Source organism: Lissotriton vulgaris, chromosome 6, assembly GCF_964263255.1.
Source record: "Lissotriton vulgaris chromosome 6, aLisVul1.2, whole genome shotgun sequence".
Classification (NCBI taxonomy): Eukaryota; Metazoa; Chordata; class Amphibia; order Caudata; family Salamandridae; genus Lissotriton; species Lissotriton vulgaris.
In genome coordinates this window covers 756,293,870-756,314,037 of record NC_141694.1, presented here as the reverse complement: position 1 = coordinate 756,314,037, position 20,168 = coordinate 756,293,870, and the positions used below count along the sequence as shown (strand labels likewise).

At 45.1% G+C, this 20,168-nt stretch overlaps 1 protein-coding gene across 1 annotated transcript in view; it reads left to right on the top strand.

Moving 5' to 3' along the window:
* Positions 1 to 5,651: 5,651 nt before the first annotated feature.
* NUS1 (NUS1 dehydrodolichyl diphosphate synthase subunit) overlaps positions 5,652 to 20,168 on the top strand; it is a 76,305-nt gene continuing 61,788 nt past the window's right edge. The window contains exon 1 of the mRNA XM_086926737.1: positions 5,652 to 6,198. Within this exon, the coding sequence (XP_086782863.1) occupies positions 5,652 to 6,198 (547 nt within the window). The remainder of the gene's footprint in view (positions 6,199 to 20,168) is intronic.

Sequence of the window (20,168 nt, the reverse complement as noted above, 5' to 3'; positions counted from 1 at the left end):
CATATGGCCCTGTCCATGCGGCTGGTTGGGGAGGAAAAGAGATGAACTGAGTCTCGGGAGGGGTAAAATTATACCTCCATCTTCCTCCTGGGTGGATACCGCATTGGTTACCTACAGCTCTCGGGTAGTAGTAGGTCAAGTCTACTACCCCGAAGCCAGCACCACCAAACCCCTGATTCTGATTGCAAATTGTTTGGGCAACCCTAACATCCTGAAAAGTTACCACCACACAATCACCCTCAAAGTGCTTGTGCCCGTGGCCTACCCACCCTACCCTTCTGACACCTAAGATCAAACCATCAGGTTCCCTAGGGAGAGGTCTATTTGTCCTTAACCAATGCATAGTTTTGTTTTTTAGCATTTGGTAGGATTCTAGCTGGTCAGCCTTCAAGGGCGGAACATTAGTAAGAATGGCAACATAGGGTTGACAGTCTGGTGGTAAGTCCATTAGTGGTATTCTAGGGGCCTCTTTAGGAGGGAGCGCATCAGGCTGGAATCCGGGTAGAGGGATGAGATTGGTTCTTCTCGGATGTACTTGCCAAGGGCCTATGCTAGTGCCAGGGTTTTTGGGTTTGATAGGGCCGTTTCTACCAGAAACCTTGGAACGCACAGGCTTCTTAACAGGGACATTACTAGCCTTTGATATATTAGGATGTTCTGTAACGTTCATTGTGGCCAACCCAGGGTTCCGAACACCCCCTTTAGAGGCCGCAGCTAGGACAGCGTGAGCATTTTCCACTGCCACTCCTTCGGCTGTGCCAGTTACAATAGATGGGTCCTGTGGGGATATAAGGGTCGCCCGGACAACAGATTCCCCCCCTGGTTCATCCTCCCTAATTCTAGAGTGTAGCTTAATAAGAGATTTTGTGGAGTAGAAACTGTCCAGGGTCACTTGCTCGAACCTGTCCAACCGCTCTACCAGCCCTTTAACTCTCTCTAAAACCGGGATCAGCAAAGATTTCAGCATTTTCTCTATTTGGGCAGTCAAGGGGATCTCATGGGGTGGGAACTCGGCAGAATCTGGAGTCAAAACAATGCTTGGATTTGTTGCTGTAGCGCCGACGAGCACACCCCCCAGGACCCCCTGTGCGCAGCATGCACCTGCCCCTGCGCCCTTGTGGATCACACCCACCCTAGTGCCAAGTCTCCTAATTTTCTTATAGGGTTTGGGATGACAACCTTTGCGCGGGCTGGCAGTTCTTTTCCTTTTGGTAAGGACAGGTCTATTTACTACCCTTGGAGCGGCAACCTGTGGATGGTCTAAGGGAAGAGAAGCATACACCACTGGATCGTTTGCACATGCTGGAGAAAGAGCTTGCGCCGTGGAGCCCAGTGGCGACCGCCTCTCAGGAGTATGTTTGAGAAGTTCGATGGATAGCCGACGCTCAGCACGTCTCTCAGCCAGTGCAATCTCTCTACATATCTCCCGTGTAGCCCTGGCTAAATATTTGTCTAGGGGTCCCAGAATCGAAACCCCTACAGTCGAGGGTAAAGGAGTTGGAGTACATGTAGACATGCTATAGGCAACAATCAATAGTAGCGTGAAACTTAGTCACTATGAACCGCTACGCAAAAAGTCCCAAAAGTATAATAGTCTTTTGCCAGTGACAGCTAATGAAGTCAATCTAGTAACTACTCACTGTGTCAGAGGCAATAAATCAGAAAGAGGTCCTGGCCCAAATGTTGGGGAGTGGGCCCAGCCCAGCCTCCTGCAGCCCCTGACGGCCACAGACGGCCCGCCCTTTGCCCGGGCTTCGCCCCGTGCTCCGTCCCGCGCGCATCCAGCGTGCGCGTAGCCCAGAACAATTAAAGTAGAAGAGGAGGTGGGGGCGGGAAGAGGACCAGCTGAGGCAGATTAGCAACGCACTGCCCGCTGGTCCTCGCAGTCCCGCTGGGGTCCTGTGTAAGTCTTCTCCTCCTCCCCGCGATCAGCTGCAAGGTCTCTCCCTCATGAGTGGCCCCAGCATAGCGGGGGCCGCGAGAAGCAGGCAAAATCCAGGGGTCAGAATCGGCAGGCAGAACACACCCGCAGGTCAAGGGCAGCAACACCCCTCTGCAAAGACGGCAAATCCAGTCAGGTGAGGGCCCAAGGAAAGTTTATTGAGCCGGGAGGTGGGGGCAGGAAGAGGACCAGCTGAGGCAGATTAGCAACGCACTGCCCGCTGGTCCTGCCGGTCCCGCTGGGGTCCGGTGTAAGTCTCCTCCTCCTCCCCGCGATCAGCTGCAAGGTCTCTCCCTCACGAGCGGCACCCGCGGAGCGGGGACCGCAAAGACGGCAAATCTATATGCTAAACACTTGTTCCCTATTTGAAGATTTCTACTGAAATCTTCATTATGCTGACACCTTCCTGCTTCTAAAATTTCAACTTCCTGCTTCTTAAATTTCTCTGAGATTTGTCAATAATGAACCATTCACAATCTAAACTTAGAGCCCTGATTAGATGATTTTAAGATTTATACATGTTGAGAAGGAGAACTTCTGGTTTTCACCATTTGTACTTAATTGGCTACATTGTCGCATATCTAATGCTATCAGACTGAATTGACAGCATTGACTAATGCTTCTTTTTTAAATTCTGTATCCAAATGATGCTTAATTTGCATTGATTATTAATGTGTACTAAGACCACTTAACTTTAGTTACCGATTTCTGGTCGTTATTGTTTGGTCAAATGGCCTACATGAATTTTAAATGTTATTGATTTAAACCCTTTGCCTCTCAACCACAAAAGTCACTCGAATGAGAATTGTAAATGCGAGCCAATGCGCCATTACTTATACGTAAGCCCACTAATATTTTAAAAGGTGAATCCAAGTTCACTGATCCAGTTCAAGTTATAAAGGTATCAGTTGGAGCTGTGTTGTTGAAAAATAAATGGTGGTGGAACAACAGTTCTGTTGGTGTTTTCAAACGCGGACAAGAGAACATTTTGCGCCAGGACAAAACATGTGTGGATGCTTCTTAATGGCAAGATTGTACTTGTTTGGAACTTGTGTCAATAATCCTTAAAAAAAAAGATAATTATTTTTCTATCATCAGTGCTGAAACGGTGGTGAGGATAACATCACTGACCAGGATGCTAGTGCATCTAATGCTCGCTGTGTAGACGGATTCGAGCATGTTACGAAGAAGGTTGTGGAAGCGGCTTCAAAGTTTCAGGATATTTCGTTTTATACGAAATGTGTCAGGTTTTGTTTTATTCTATTCACGTTTTCCTGATTTTCTAAAGGGACATGCTGTAGCAGTGTGCATTAGAATGCCAAAGACATATATATCAGTTTGTATTATTAAGCTATTTTCCCCCCTTAAGTCTGTTCTCCATTCAGCAGCTCGTTTCATTTTTGGGGCCAAAGGAAGCGACCACATTACTCCCATGTTATCCACCCTCCGCTGGCTTCGCATCGAGACTAGAGCTATCTACAAGACTGCCTGCATCACCCACAAAGCCTTGCACTACTCCTCTCCGCGCTACATGGCGAATAAACTGAAACTCTCTGGAGGCTCTAGACCATCACGAAATGCGGAAAATCTACTGCTTGAACCTCCCACTTTCAAGAAGAAAAGATCGATGGTCCAATCCTTTTCAGGCAGGGCAGTGAGAATCTGGAACTCACTTCCGCCTCAGCTCCGGACCACCACCTCCTCCCAGGCCTTCAAAACTGACCTCAAAGTTCTCCTCCTTCAAAGACACTTTCAAATGTAATCCATGCCCTCTCTATTATCTGAAAGAAACTCTTCCATTATAGAAAAATCTACTTTACATGACTATGGAAGTGTCTTCTCAGTGTGTTCTTGTGGTTTGAGAGTCTGCCATTAATTGCAGTATTATCCTTCTACCTGTGTTTGGTACTCATGTGTAACATGCACCCGTCACTTTCTCTTGTAACACACTGTTTTCTACCTCTTACATTTGTTTGTTTTCGATACCTGCACAAGTGCCACCAGTGCCTACGTAACGTTTGTTCTTGTGCTTGAGTGTCCACCATATATAGCAGAATTACACCTCTATGTTTATTTTGTAGGCTTTTGTAACCGGCACACGTCACTTTTTCCTCACTTTTTCCTCCTGTAATGCACCGTTTGCTACCACTTGTATTTTGTTGGCTCACGATTGTCCCTTTTGTAATGCACCGCTTGCTACCTCTTGTGTTTTGTTGGCACACGATTGTCATTTTTGCTTCATTTAATGTAACGTTTGCTTTTGTATTTTGCTCACTTGTAATGTTCCCATCTATCAGTTATGTTCCTATTGTGAAGCGCTCTGACACCTTCGGGTAAAGTCCGCGCTATATAAAAACGCATAAATAAAATAAAATAAAATGTATTGTTTCTGTGTCCTCTCCAGACTAGACTACTGCAATTCTCTTCTTACTGGCCTCCCCAAATCTCACCTGCCCCCACTTAAGTCTGTTTTCCATTCAGCAGCTCGCTTAATTTATGTGGCCAAAAGAAGCGAACACATCACACCGTTGTTATCCACCCTCCGCTGGCTTCCCTTCGAGGATAGAGCTATCTACAAGACCGCTTGTATCACCCACAAAGCCTTGCACTCCTCCTCTCCTCGCTACCTGGCGAATAAACTGAAACTCTCTGGAGGCTCTAGACCTTCACGCAATGCAGAGAATCTACTGCTTGAACCTCCCACTTTCAAGAAGGAGAGAACAATGGACCGTTCCTTTTCAGGCAACGCAGTGAGAATCTGGAACTCCCTTCCGCCTCAGCTCCGGACCACCGCCTCCTCCCAGGCCTTCAAAAGGGACCTCAAAGTTCTCCTCCTCCAGAGGCACCTCCAAAAGTAATTCACGTCCTCTTGTTATTTGGAGGAAGACTTCCCACTACTGATGAATTCTACTTTCCATGACCATGGAAGTGCCTTCACAGTGTATTCCTGGGGTTGGAGTGTCTGCCTTTTTGCAGTATTTTCCATGTACTTGTGTTTGGTGCCCTTTTGTAACATGCACACACCACTTTGCCCTTGTAACACACGGTTTGCTACCTCTCACATGTTTTTACCTTTGATACTTGCACAAGTGCCACCTTTGCCTACGTAACGCTTGTTCTTGTGCCTGAGTTATTATATACTTATTGCAGTATTATACCTCAAATTATACTTTGTTTTCTCTTGTAACTGCACACTTGTCACTTTTTCCTCTTGTGCACTTTTTACTACCTCATGTATTTTTGGTTGCTCACAATTTTTACTACCTCATGTATTTTGTTTGCTCACAATTGTCACTATTACCTTTACTACCTCATGTATTTTTGGTTGCTCACAATTTTTACTACCTCATGTATTTTGTTTGCTCACAATTGTCACTTTACCTTATGTAACGTAACGTATGCTTTTGTAGTCTGTTCTTTTGTAATGTTTCTTATTCTGTTTCATTTCTGTTCCTTTTGTGAAGCGCTCTGACACCTTCGGGTAAAGTCCGCGCTATATAAAAATGCATAAATAAAATAAAATAAAATAAAATAAAGACGACCTCTACACTGTCACACACTTAAAACATCCCAGTTGTTGCTGCCTTGAAAGAAGAGCGGTCGCTTGAGAGATTGCACCAGACACAACCAGTACGTCTCCCTTCTGGTAAGACCTCCGTTGTAGCTCTTTCATTGGTTACTAAACTTCAGCCCCTTCTCCTGCCGTCCAATGAGCCGCTTCCATGTGCCAGAGCAAGGGGTGAGAGTTGAAAGGTTACATCCAAGATGGCGGCAGACAGACTGCGGCGTTGGCATTGATCAGCTGGCGCTTCCTTCGGTGACCTGGGAGCCCGTGCAAGGAGTGTGGGCTGTCTCTGGCAATGCTGTCCTAAAGGATACTTACGCTCTTGCCATGGCGGCGCTGGCGGCTCTCCTCGCGCTGGGCTGGCAGCTGCTGCACGCGCTGCTGCTGGCCTGGCGCGCGCTCTGCAGCCGGGGCTGGGCGCGAGGGCTCGTGCGGGTGGCGACTGCCCTGCTTGTCCCGGGTGCGCTGGGATTTCGGCCGCTTCATGGCGGTGGGGGCAGGGCGCTGCCCGGCAGGAGACGGGGACACAAGGCGCTACGATTCGAGAACGGGCACAAGCTGCCCGAGAAGCTGCCGCTTCACGTGGGGCTTTTGGTAGCGGAAGATGAGCAAAGTTTCCCGGACATGGCAAGCTTGGTGCTGTGGTGCGTGGCCGTGGGCATCTCCTACGTGAGCGTCTACGACAGCCAAGGTAAGCCGTGACGCCACGTTGATAATGGTGGGGCATTTTAATTGGGCCATACTTTAAACTATCAGATTGACAGTTGGGCATATCTATGACTGCCCGCAGGGGTACGCCTTCTTAAACCAACTTTACGTCGTCACATTACGTCTAAACCGTTGTCGTATTGTCCTCCCAAGTGTACTAGTCTTCTGTGTTTATGTATAAAGCTTGTTCTGACCCTGGTCTTGTTTTATTTCATAGCATGTGGGGCGCTGTAGCCTTTGGCAACGTCTGCATCGCACTATGACGCGTGTATGTATGCAAGTCAGGGTTGTTCGCTGTGAGCCCATCTGAGAAGTGTTCTCCTGTCATTAATGTGATGGATGATCCAGTGTGAAAGACGCACATGCCTACATTGTTAGCCTGACCACTACGAATAGCTCTGGTGGTCTCTTTATTGGGTTGGGATGTTTGAACTTTTATGCCTATCCGATTTATTTTGCTGCCTGTGGTAGGCTTGTGTCCATTCTGTGATCTTATGGATCCTCAAGAGGTACCAGGCGTCAATAGACTGAAAGGGAGTAAGATATCTTTCCAGATCTGTTTTGCAGTCCTCTTTTATATGATTGCCATTTGAGGTGTAATTTGAAACTTACCAAGATGGACTGCGTTATTGTCATTAATTTGTTAATTTAGGAAGTGAGTTGTTGTGGGAGCGCAAGAATAGATAAGATAGGCTGGATAAGTTAAATTACTTTTATTAGTCTAGATAAAGGGCCCACAGGGAGCCAGCATAAGGAACGCACTCAATAACAGAGTGATCAAGGCATCTGCGTCGGTGACAGCAATGACGTCACTTATATCATCTCCGAACATTCGGAGATGACAGTCATGACGTGCACATAATAGAAATAGAAAACATACCTAACACTCTGCGAAGTAACATTACAACATCTCCCTTTTCCCAACAGTAACACAAGTAAGGATATACATAGTGATTACATTTTCATTCCATTACATAGTCCTCAAAGCGTTTGGGGATTCTGACCACTCTCCCACATTTTGACTGAACACCTGAGGTACTAGGACACTCATTGTCCGTCATAGAAACACCAAAAGTTTTATCATGCTCATTTGACAGTAGTGTCTCTGTACTATCATTGTCATCAATCCTAGCACTTGACCTTGCTATAGAACCCCTTGCTCTCTCTCCTTTCTTAGCAGAAGATTTGTTGACATCCTCAATACTTGAATAACTTTCGTTGCCTGACCCATTCTCCCACTCAAGTATACTCTTGTCTAACCTTTTCTTTTCTTCTTCCATGTTTCTTAATATGATCTTTTCCTGCCCTTTTTTAAATGTTACAATGTCGTCCTTGCTCCACCATCCTTTTCCATTAGCAAAAACTGCCCCACCTGTAGTCTTGCTCACTGAATTTAGTCTCCCCCTTAGTGACTGCGGTGGGTTTTCTTATTAGAATATAATCACCGGGTGTTACGTTCTTCTCTTTGGCTCTATTCACCATGTCTGAATATCTTTGTCTTTTCTTGTTTGTTTACAATGCGCTCTTTGACCTTGACTTCACTGTCATTTATTACTTCAGAATTTATCTCTTCATTGTACCATTCCCTGAACTTAGGCGTAAGTATAGAGTTACATTTTCTACCTCTCATCAGATGAAAAGGTGTATATTTTGTAGTTTCGTTGGGCGTGTTATTGTATGCATTTATTTTCTCCCTTATGAACTCTTTCACACATCTCTTAGATGCGATGGCAAACTGGATACCTTCTTTGATGAATTTATTTACTCTCTCCACCTGACCATTGCTTTTAGGGCTATACAGAGGTGTCTTCTCCTGTCTGATTCCAGCGTTTGCTAAAAATTCTGTCATTTTGTGCGAAACTAACTGCGCCCCATTGTCTGAGACTAGAATCTTTGGTTGCCCTTCACTTGCAAAGATCTTTTCCAAGAATTTTATTACCACATCTGTTACAGTATTAACGAATTTGTAATGTATCCACTTAGAATAATAATCCGTTAGTACATTTTTTTTTTTTAAGTTAAATTACTTTTATTAGTCTAGATAAAGGGCCCACAGGGAGCCAGCATAAGGAACGCACTCAATAACAGAGTGATCAAGGCATCTGCGTCGGTGACAGCAATGACGTCACTTACATCATCTCCGAACATTCGGAGATGACCGTCATGACGTGCACATAATAGAAATAGAAAACATACCTAACACTCTATGCGAAGTAACATTACAACATGAGTGCTTAGCCTCTCTGAATATTTGGGACCTTCACAGTGGACTATGTTAGTCTCTTTTGACCATCCGATCGTTACAGATCTCTTTGGTTTAGCATGCCTGTTTGTTAGTTTAGAGTGGTTATTTAAGTTTGCTGGTATTTAGGGCATCTGTGCCGTCCAGTTGCAAGTAAGGTTCAACACACCCTTCCATACGTTATGCCAGTCCCATTGATGTGTTGGGATCAGGTAATCTATTGGTGTGTATATGATATGGTGACAAGGATTACATTGATGCTGTGAGTACTATCATACAGTGTAGATTAATTATCTTTCATTTTATGGTTAGAAGTATAAGGTAGAGTTTACATAGTTTACTAAATCTGGTGGGGGAGTTGTTGTTGGAGTCTCATGTCCTGTAGCTTACTTGTCTTCAGTTGCAGAGTGGCTGAGGTACCTTTGTGTTGACAAGAGATATTTGGTTCTCATATGCCGGTAGTTCCCAAGCTTTTTTGACCCGTGGCTCCCTTGACCTAATTGGCAGTTGGCCGTGGCTCCCCACCATTTTTTTTGCGGGTGGGGGAGGATTTAAGCCCGACCTCTGGAGTACTTCCTGTTGTCTTCCTTAAATTAATTGGGATGCAATGAAGGTATAATATTAATATTTGTAACAAAATAAGATAACAGTTGTTTAATAAAAACTCGTTAAGTGTGAAACGATACAAGATTAATACGCAAATATGTTTCCACTTTTTTCAACGACACAATAGTTCAAAAACCTCTGTACAATAACATCTTTTCAATGAACAGGTAAAACAGAGTCCGAAATTTACCTTAAAAATCCAAGTGAGATGGATGCGCTTGTTTTTCCAACTTTGATTAATTATTTTTATTTATTTGAAAAGTTTTATATAGCACTGGCTAGACCCGGAGGTATCAGATAATATAAGATAATTAGCACGTAGGCCAGACTAATGACTAACAAAAGCTTGATTGCTGTCAAACTGTCAGTGTAAGCATTATCGCAGATTAGTACCCCATGGTTTTTGGTGTCACTTCTTACTTACATTGAATAGTTTAGGTACCAGTTTTGCACAAATGGCAATCTAGGTTGGAAGACTCGTGTATAGTGCAAAACACCTACATAGTGTGTCTTCACACCTTCAAAACTGCCATAATTTGCTAATATGGGCACGCTTTTTAGCAATCAGATTCGCTAAAGGGGGTTGTATATATTTTGGTTCCTGTGCCTATTTTCTCTCAGTCCGATCCTGAAGACAGCCATGCTGCTATGTTTAATGTAATTTTTGAACAGTAATTGAATACCTTACAGGTGTATATGGTGGCATGTTTTTTTTTACACTTTAATTCTTTTAGTTGTTGTTCCAAGTGCTTATGTTTGTGTGTCTGTTTATTGCAGGTGGGTACATGGATGAATACATGAGTGGGTCAGTGGGTGGATGAATAAGAGTGCAGAGATGAGTGAGACAGTGTGTGTAGGTTGACTTATTGAGTGTCTAAATTAATCAGTGACTGAAGAAGCACTTCAGTCATAAGCTATGCTTATTGGAATTGCCAGTTCTTGGCTCTCAATGTCTCTTTCCTCTCTTTTCTTCTGTCTCCTTTCTCCATTTTGCATTGCTCTTTCTTTTGCTGCTCCTTCCTTGCTCTTCTGTCTTTTCTCCCCTTCATCTGTTTATTCTTCTGCTTTTTAGGTCTCGTGACCTATCAATGCGCATGCGCATTGAGCGGAGCGAGACTATAGGGCTTTAAACAGACTTTAACTAACTGGCGATTTGGTGCTGTGCCTGTGCGCTTTTAGGTCAATGCGCAAGCGCATTGATCTAAAATGCGCGTGCACATCATCAAATCGCCATCTGTTCCCTCAGCCGCACTCCTCCCACACCTTTGAAGTGAAGCTTAGCTTCACTTCAAAGGCCCCTGCTGCTTCACACCCTCATTGCTGCTCCGCCCCCTCCCCTGCCCGCCGTGTCGCATTTCTCCTCCCCCCTCCCCACAGCTATGCCCTCAGTCTTGTTTGCGTTTTGCTTCGTACTAGTGGGTGACCTGTATATTAATGTATGCTGGCATGTGGTGGCATGGTGGACATCTGTGAAATGCCCCAGCCTCTGTATAGGGTGTTCTGGCTGCATGTGCACTTGCACCTGGCTAAGAATCCTTCTCATCCATTGATCGGGGATTCATGTGTTCATTCACTGCTTAAACTGCTGGAGATCTGTCTGCTTCACATTGTGTTCGCCCCCCGCCCAAACCACCATACACGAATTGAGAGGCTGTCGGACGCTAGCTAGACCTCTTTAAATACATTGCTGTGTCTGGACAGTGCATGCACAGAGACTTCACACTGTAGGAGTTTCACCCCTCTTCACCTCCTAAACCCTGATTTTATTGCTGCACTGCCCTGGCCATTGGAGCGTTCCTACCTACGGAGGTATTCATTTATTTATTTACTAAATTGTACAAGCGCGGTCCGCTTCGGATGCGCTTGGTTCCGTGTCTCGTTTTTTTTTTTCTTTCATTAGTTGTGTTTGTGCCTACAAGAGTTCTGCAGCATGCGGCTGTAATGAACCGATCTACTCTTTAAATACATTGCTGTGTCTGTACAGTGCATGCACAGAGACTTCACACTGTAGGAGTTTCACCCCTCTTCACCTCCTAAACCCTGATTTTATTGCTGCACTGCCCTATTTTATTTATTTATTTAATCAGTTGCACAAGCGTGCTCTGCTTTGGCCGTGCTTGTATATTTATTTATTTATCTAATTAGTTGCACAAGCGCTGTCCGCTTCGGCTGCACTTGCTTATTTATTTTTTTCATTAGTTGTGATTGTGCCTACAAGAGTTCTGCAGCATGCAGCTGTAATGAAGAGATCTACTCTTTAAATACATTGCGGTGTCTGGACAGTGCATGCACAGAGACTTCACACTCTAGGAGTTTCACTCCTCTTCATCCTCCTAAACCCTGATTTTATTGCTGCACAAAATTGGTTTGCTTGGATTGACATTCTGAAGGCTAGTACTGATAAAATCTTTTTTTAAAGGATTTAACCACATGCGCGCTAGCGAAATTCCGCTCCTACGCTGAGATTTTCAAAAGCGCATGTTACGTGACGAGCTGGGCTCGTCATCAGCGTGCGAGGAGGCTATGCCATGACGAGCCCAGCTCGTCATCAGCGTGGAAGGGGTTAAAGAAACAGCGTGCCGTCCGTCACTGGCCCCCACTCTCATATTGTTTGTTGCTGTGAACACCATGTAATGAAGTACAGTCCCAGGGGAATTGAAAAGGTACTATATTTACAGGATTCGCACAGACTTTTACTACATCGCCCTGCCAGGGCTGCAGCTGCTCGGCATGGTGTGCCCGTGCAGACTCAACCCACCACACCCCGAGCTCTGGCTTTTCAAGCTAGTTTGCAGGAGGAACTCGCTTCTTGGTCTCCCTCTCCCCATCTCCCCCTCTGTCTGCTCTCCTCTCTCTCCCTCCCTCCCCTCTCTCTCCCTCCCTCCCCTCTCTCTCCCCTCTGTCCTCCGCTCTCGTCCTCCTCCTCTCTTCTTCCCCTCCCTCTCTCCCTCTACCCTCTCTCCTTTTCCCTCTCTCCCTTTCCCTCACTTCCCTCTCTTCCTTTCCCTCGCTTCCCTCTCCTCTCTCCCCGTCTCCGTCTCTCTCTCCTCTCTCCCCCTCTCTCTCCTCTCTCCCTCTCCCTCCTCTCTCCCTGCTCCCCTTTTTCTCTCTCTCTCTCTCTCTCTCTCTCTCTCTCTCTCTCTCTCTCTCTCTCTCTCTCTCTCTCTCTCTCTCTCTCTCTCTCTCTCTCTCTCTCGTCCTCCCCCTCTCTCTCTCTCTCTCTCTCTCCCCCCTCCGTCCTTCGCTCTCGTCCTCCCCCTCCCTCTCTCCCTTTCCCTCTCTCCCTTTCCCTCTCTCCCTTTCCCTCTCTCCCTTTCCCTCTCTCCCTTTCCCTCTCTCCCTTTCCCTCTCTCCCTTTCCCTCTCTCCCTTTCCCTCCCTCTCTCCCTTTCCCTCACTTCCCTCTCACTCTCTCTGTCTCTCTCCTCTCTCCCCCTCTCTCTCTCTCCCCCTCTCTCTCTCTCCCCCTCTCTCTCTCTCCCCCTCTCTCTCTCCCCCTCTCTCTCTCCCCCTCTCCCTCCTCTCTCCCTCTCTTTACCCTCTCCCTGCTCTCCTTTTTCTCCCACTCCCCATCTCCCCTCTGCCTGCTCTCCTCTCTCTCCCTCTCTCCCTCACCTCTCTCTCCCCTCCGTCCTTCGCTCTCGTCCTCCCCCTCTCTTCTTCCCCTCCCTCTACCCTCTCTCCTTTTCCCTCTCTCCCTTTTCCTCACTTCCCTCTCACTCTCTCCTTTTCCCTCTCTCCCTTTCCCTCACTTCCCTCTCACTCTCTCCCTTTCCCTCTCTCTCCTCTCTCCTCCTCTCCCTCCTCTCTCAATCTCTTTACCCTCTCACTCTCCCTCTCCCTGCTCTCCTTTTTCTCCCTCTCCCCATCTCCCCCTCTGCCTGCTCTCCTCTCTCCCCTCAGTCCTTCGCTCTCTTCCTCCTCCTCTCTTCTTCCCCTCCCTCTACCCTCTCTCCTTTTCCCTCTCTCCCTTTCCCCTCACTTCCCTCTCTCCCTTTCCCTCTCCTCTCTCTCCGTCTCTCTCCTCTCTCCCCCTCTCCCTGCTCTCCTTTTTCTCCCTCTCCCCCTCTGCCTGCTCTCCTCTCTCTCCCTCGCCTCTCTCCCCTCCGTCTTTGCTCTTGTCCTCCCCCTCTCTTCTTCTCCTCCCTCTACCCTCTCTCCTTCCCTCTCATTCTCTCCCTTTCCCTCTCCTCTCTCCAGTCTCCCTCTCTCTCCCCCTCTGTCTCTTTCCTCTCTCCATCTCTTCTCTTCTCTTCTTCCCCTCCCTCTCCCTCTACCCTCTCTCCTTTTCCCTCCCTCACTTCCCTCTCTCCCTCTCTCTCTCCTCTCTCCCCCTCTTTACCCTCTCCCTCTCCCTGCTCTCCTTTTTTTCCCTCTCCCCATCTCCCACTCAGCACCATTCAGCACCACCACAGCACCACTCAGCGCAACCACAGCACCACTCAGCGCAAACCACAGCATCACTCAGCGCAAACCACAGCATCACTCAGCGCAAACCACAGCATCACTCAGCGCAAACCACAGCATCACTGGTTCAAATATGTTCTCTCAATGTTTCAAGCTTTATTACAAATGTCAAAAAAGATGTTAATATTTCACTTCTGTTCTTGGATTTTTGTCACAATAAAATACACTGAACATAATCTTCACTAAAGTTATTTACAAAAGTTTGAGCTATTGCCATTATAAATTACAATCACTTTTATTTAAGTAATAATTATTTAAAAAAGTTAAAAGCCATTGTTATTTGTAATATCAATACATCTAAGTCACGTAAATACAAAACATGTTGCATTACAAATGCTATAGGTGTCACATTTGCGAAAGTTATTACTATTGGCATTGTAAATGACAAAGCTATTAATTTAGATATTTTAAAAAACAACACATAAATAAAAAAAAAAGTCATTTATAAGACCAATAGCTCAAACTTTCCTAATGCGAGACCTATTGCATTTCCAATGCTTGTTATGTCTCTTGCTCGCTCTTATCTTTATCTCTCTTTCCCTGCCTTCATTTTCAACTGCTCCGTTTCATCCTCTGGCTCTTGCTCACACCCTCGTACTTCTCTACTTCTTTCTTTTGCCAAATGTCACCTTGTTCTTTCAGTAATGACGCCTCTCTGTTTTCCTTATTCCTTTTTCATTTTGACTCACTACCACTTGTAGATCTTGTGTTCTCCTTATCCATTTCTGTTCTTACCCTACCATCACCTCCCTCCGCCTAATTTGTGTTCTCTTATGCCTCTCTCACTCCGACTGTGCACCCATCCATTCACCCTTCCATATTTTCATTCATCCTCCCTTCCTTGCATTTGTTCAGCACCAGGTATCTATCTGATGGCCGCCAATCTATCGATCTAATCTCTTTCTCACTCCACTGTGCTCTTTTGTTTTTCTGTCTTTCCCTCCCATGCTCGTGTTCCTGTCCTCTCTGTTAGTATATCTCCACACTCGGTTTTCTCCCAGTACCCACACTCCCTTAAAGTGGTCGCAAGATATATCAGTTTCAACTAAGAAAGCGAAAAGCCAACAGGAGCCTGTGAGGGGAAATAGAGCAGCCGTCTGAGGCTTGCTCTGCGGTTGCGGTAACCGGAGGTTTGACCTATGGACAATTGACTTCCTGCATTTTAAACTAAGTATATTTACCTTTTTAGTCCGACCATTTCTGGGCATTAAAGTTAAGAGGCTTAGCATCACATTTCTGGCAAAATGTACCTTTATTGCAGTAAACACTACTTTCCCTCAGCAAGATGGTAATCTGGAAGAAGAAAGCTTGCTTCTGACTGGATCTTGGGAGCGTATGGCGCCAACCATGTCCCCGGTTTTTGCAGGTGGGACGTATTTTGGCGGAGGCTGCTTTCACTTTTCCCCACTGTGGTCGCGGCGCCCCGGCTCCTCATTACGGCGCACCGGGGTGCCGCGGCGCACAGTTTGGGAACCACGGTCATATGCCATCCTTATTTCCGGTCATTGTAAGGTTATGCTGGTTATAGCTCCCCAGTTTGGATTGATTGCCTGTGTCTGTTCTCTTTGTATAGGTGGGGGTCTGTACTATCCCACCGCTCTCAACCGTGCTTACGTTGGTAGGATAATCATTCTGAGTTCTGTCCCAGAATTCTATCTCAGAGCCTGCGCTTGATGTAATTTCTTTAGGAACAGCCATGTTGTCATTGCTCTTCTGATATATAAATGCTATTATTAAAGTGTTTGCAGGACTGGCATTGTACTCTCTTGGTGGGAGAGGGATAAAGGTGGAGGAGAAGCTTTTCTGTGTCATTTTGTATTTGTTACATTTTGTCCTATTATGAAGGAGGGAGTGCAAAGGTATAGGTTATTGGCTTAGTTGACCGTGGCAATCACAAGTGAGGCTAGTTTGCAGTTTTTGTTGCCATCAGAGCTATGGGAAAATGCAGTGTTTTCATTGTGTAAAAGACGCCTCTTGTGGCTTTATCACGTGATCTGAGGTACAGTCCATGGTTACTTCTATTTTCCTGTTTGGAGATTGAGTTTCTTGAGCCACATGTTTGTGAGTTGTTGCTTTGGCCAGTGTCTACAGTTTATGATCTCCATGTGTGTGGTGTTTGTTTTATTTTTAACTATAAAGTGACCAAAAGAATTGTTTGCAATAAATTGTGTTTGTTTATGATTTTAATGGGAATGTTTTTTTTAATTGTGATTACTGATTTGGAAATAATGTACACCATGACCCAAATAGAATACTGATATTTTAACCATTTTTTCAATAAATCATTGAAATTTTAAACTCATGTGTGAGAATGTGCTCTTGTTGAAGAATTGTCCCAAAATAGTTTTGTACATTTGGTAACTCTCACATTGACCATACTCATGTTGGGTGGGAAGGGCGCACTAAGATCTAGTGACCCATGAGGATCATTATCCTTGATAAAGTGAGGAAAAGGGAAACCTGCTGTTTGTTGACATTGTAACCCATCCCTTTTCCGGTTGAAGGGTAACTCCCTTGTGATTTTGGTGAGGAGTATTAGGCCATTAATGATCATCCACACCTCTAAGGCGTGAATGCATTGACCAAATCTCAACTTGTTGAGGTCTTCTGGGCCTTACATTTTTCATAATGATTTGCATATCCTCTGCTTAGTTGTAACTTGTAAAATTGAGTGAGCTACTTAGTACCAGTAAAAGGATAGATTAGTGTGTTGAAGAGGAGGGATGATTGACCCTTGAGGGTCTCCACAATATTGGGTAAGAGGGACAGGTATAAGACAATCTATATTAAGGTTATTTTGTGTATTCCAGTGATGGAGTCTGTGTAGTAGCTCTGGCGATGGAGTTTGTCAAGTGCTGAGTTAAAAGGCAGTAAGGCCACGCTGTTCTTGTTCACTGAGGTTTAGGTTACTCCATAAAGATACAAAAGGATGACTGTTTGCTTTTTCCTGGTTTGAATCCATATTGTTTATCCAATGTCAAGTTATATTCCGTAGTAAAATTGAAGAGTTGAGTAAAAGCAGAGTGTAACCATAAGGTTGACAAGGAGGGAAGGAGCCGGTAGTGGGATAAGGTAGTACTTTTTATTCGGGCATACAGAATGCTTTTCCAATAACTGATTGTCTTTAAAGTAGAATGTCCCGAACTTGAGGACACACGTCTGGCTTCCACTCCTCTGGTTGGGGTCTTCCGTAGAGGTTCCTCGCACCGTCTCAGCCCCGAAAACAAAAGAGGAAGTGGCTATTAGGTCACTGTTAACGATCTAGCTCATTCGACGAAAGGGGAAGGGAGTGAGGAGAATGTCGGGTGAGAGGGTAACACCAACACCAGTTTGGTCCTTTTTAACGCTACACGACCCGTGGGGGAAGAGGTGAAGTGAACCCTCCTGTCTCCTTGTTACTCCGCCCCACCTTTAAATGTAAAAAGAGCCCGTATTCGGCCCCGTACCTTGCTTAGCCACGCTTCCTCCTGAGCGTGGCTGGGCGAAGCGTAGTATCGTTGGCCTCCTGGCTTCTCCTTCAGTGCTCCTCGATCGCGGAGCGTAACCTCTTCTTCTCGGCCCGTCTTCAACTGGTCTTCACAGGCTTGAAGTCCTTCCAGGTCGTCTTCGGTCTCGTCCTCTGGTCGGCGTCCTGTCTTCTCCTCCGGCCGGCGTCCTGCTCTCCCGGACTCGACGATGTATGCTTCCTGGTTCCGCCTTACAAGTGAGGAAGTCGCAACTGATAGGCCCACCAGATCCGACGTCATCGAGGGAGGTGCGGTTTCAGGGAAGTCCAGGCTTTCCTTAAAGGGCCCACTCCAGTCCTGTGGAGTCAAAGTCACGGGGAATAACAAAGGAGAGTCCGTGACCTGGTGACACAGAGTTTATTATTTTTTTTACAAATAGTTTATATAGGAATAGGCCATTGGAGATTGGCATATTGGTTGCAGGGTGGAATGGGTCTAGATTCTTCAAGAGTTGTCTAATTTGTAAGTGTTTTTCGTAGCTTGGATAAGAAAGATCAAGGAACTGTTCAGTAAGCCTCGGAGATATCTCATTAGTATCTTCCCATATTGAAATAATGGTCTCACTTAAGCTTTCCATTAAATGTTGAATGGATGTTTTGTAAGGTGTGGGAAGGCAGACAGTGATATGAGCTGACTAGGTTCACTATTTTCCCCAGCCTTTCTAATTTGATTTACACATTTTGCTAATTTAAAAAACCTGCAGCATTCACTAATGACAGCTTAATACAATGTTCAAAAGTCATGTATGTCAAGGTAAGTCCAATTCAGTAAATTGAATCTGAGGCTTGCTTGTTTGATATAGGATATGTTATTTAACACCTTGGCTGCTAGAGATATTTTCCTCCTGTGCTGATAATCTTTGAATCCCATTGTTCATGACGAGCTGGGCTCGTCATGAGCATCGAAGGGGTTAAAGTATTCTTTCAGTGGAGCTTTCACTGACTTGAAATGGGTATCTTCTAATAATTTTAGTTGGAGCAAAAGCAACACACCTCTGAAATGTGCTCATCATAACGATGCAATTGATGTGCTTGATAAAACTGATGCAAGCTTTATTAAGCAATTACGTTTTTTTTGCCAGCTGTAGCTGCACAGTTTATAATGTGACTTTTGACACATCTGTTACATCATTGCTAGATATTTGTGATGGAGAGGAAAGTAGGGCCATTCTTATTTTTGAAAGAATGTTATTTTTTTCAATATAGAACATAAAACAGAAGCTGCAAGTGTACAGAAAAAAGATACCCCAGCCAATACATACAATACATTGGTTATAAATGAGATTCAGAATGTAGATTTAAATTGACAAGTACGCATATACGTTTAATAAATTCGGGAAAAGCTAGTGCAATAAATACAATCATGGTATTCAACTTATTGCAACATCCCTTTTAGATCATTCCAGCTTACAACTAGCAGTTAATAATAACTAACACCCCTACCCACAGTTGCCCCATGCCAAGCTGCCAAATAAAGGACTCCATAATGGCCAGTATTTCAATGTACACCACAGAAGTTCGAAGTCCCACCCATGAACTCCAATGAAAGGACAGTTCATGATATCTTCTAAATCCTCCTGAGATATTGGAGCGTTTGCAGCTATTTGGTGTATAGATGTCTGAGTCTGGGGTCAGCAAACAGTCCACAAGGTATTCCCTTGCATGTGTACTTTCAAGCTTTCCCTCCCTCTCTTCAGTTCCCAAAACACATCACTCTCCAGTCCTGCCCATTAAAACAGTTATTTTCTCCATATAATCAATCAAGGTTTGCTGACAAGGCATTGTCCATTCACGTTTTGCCAGAATCAATGCCAAATCGGTAAATCTAGTAGTGGTATTTGTCTTTTTAAAACGAGGATATCCCCCAAGGAGGAAGACTAAGGGTGTGCAAGGAATCGCCTGAAAAGTTAAGTCATTTACAGTCAATAACTGCTTCCCAGAATCCAGCTAAAGCTGGGAAGGACCAAATCATATGAAACAATTCTACCCCAGATACCCCACATATCAGACACTTTGCAGCAGCAGCCAAATAAAACCGGTTAATCTTGCTAGGTGTAATGTTTGATCTATGTAAGATGTAAAAAGTAATTATTTAAACCCGGCATTATGTGGGACATCAAGCATATGTACTAGACTCCTCTCCCAGTCCATATCTTGAGTTCTAGGTCCGTTTCCCATTTCCCTTTCAATTCAGCGAGGGAAGCGAGGATACCAGCACATATTACACCATAGAAGTATGAAACCGCTTTTACACGGCCCGTCGTAGTACAGAGTAGTTGACACGCTTTGTGCGTTATAACCCATGCCCTCCATTCTCCCCCATTGACTCTCAATCGTGGCGACCACAGCCCTAGTAACAAAAAATGCCCACTAGAAACATCAAGCTTTTCTGCAAACTCTTAAAATAAAAAGTAATACTCCATCCAGGTATAAATCACCTATACGATTTAACCCCACAATTAGCCCACCTTTTAGTTGCTCCCAATGCACCTACACCAGTCACCAACTTCCTCCAACTAATAAGGCACAAGGTAAGGGTTCATTGTAAACCGCACCTCCATCATTGCCGCATTTCCAAGAGCTCCTGAGAAGCCATTGGGAGCTACCTCGGAGGAACCAAGAGGACCTGCAATAAGTCCCGCAAAATAGGCGGTGTGCCAACTATACCCTCACCATGGTTTATTCTAATATAAACCCACTGATTTAATCACTGGGGTCGGGCCACTTACAATAAGATTCAAGATCACGTACAGCTAGACCACGCTCCACTGTAGGGCGCTGCAATTTAGCCAGGGCTACTGTACACCTACCCGTCCCCCAGATTAGATCCAACAATAGAGTTTCCATATCTTTGAACAGCCGGCGAGGCACTACCAGCGGTAGTGTAGAAGAGAAGTCTTGTTGATTTATGGTATATTTGAACTTCTGAATATTTAAGACAAGTGGAGCTCCATGCAAGCCCACGCAGATTCAGAGTAGGTTTAATATCTGCACTGAGTGGAAACACATGGGATTTCTGCTAAATAATGTGCAGGCCAGAGACTGCCCCAAAACGCTCTAATACATTTATTACACATGGCACGTCCACTCTAGCATCTCTTAGGAAGGCAATGGTATCAGCATATCACACTAAA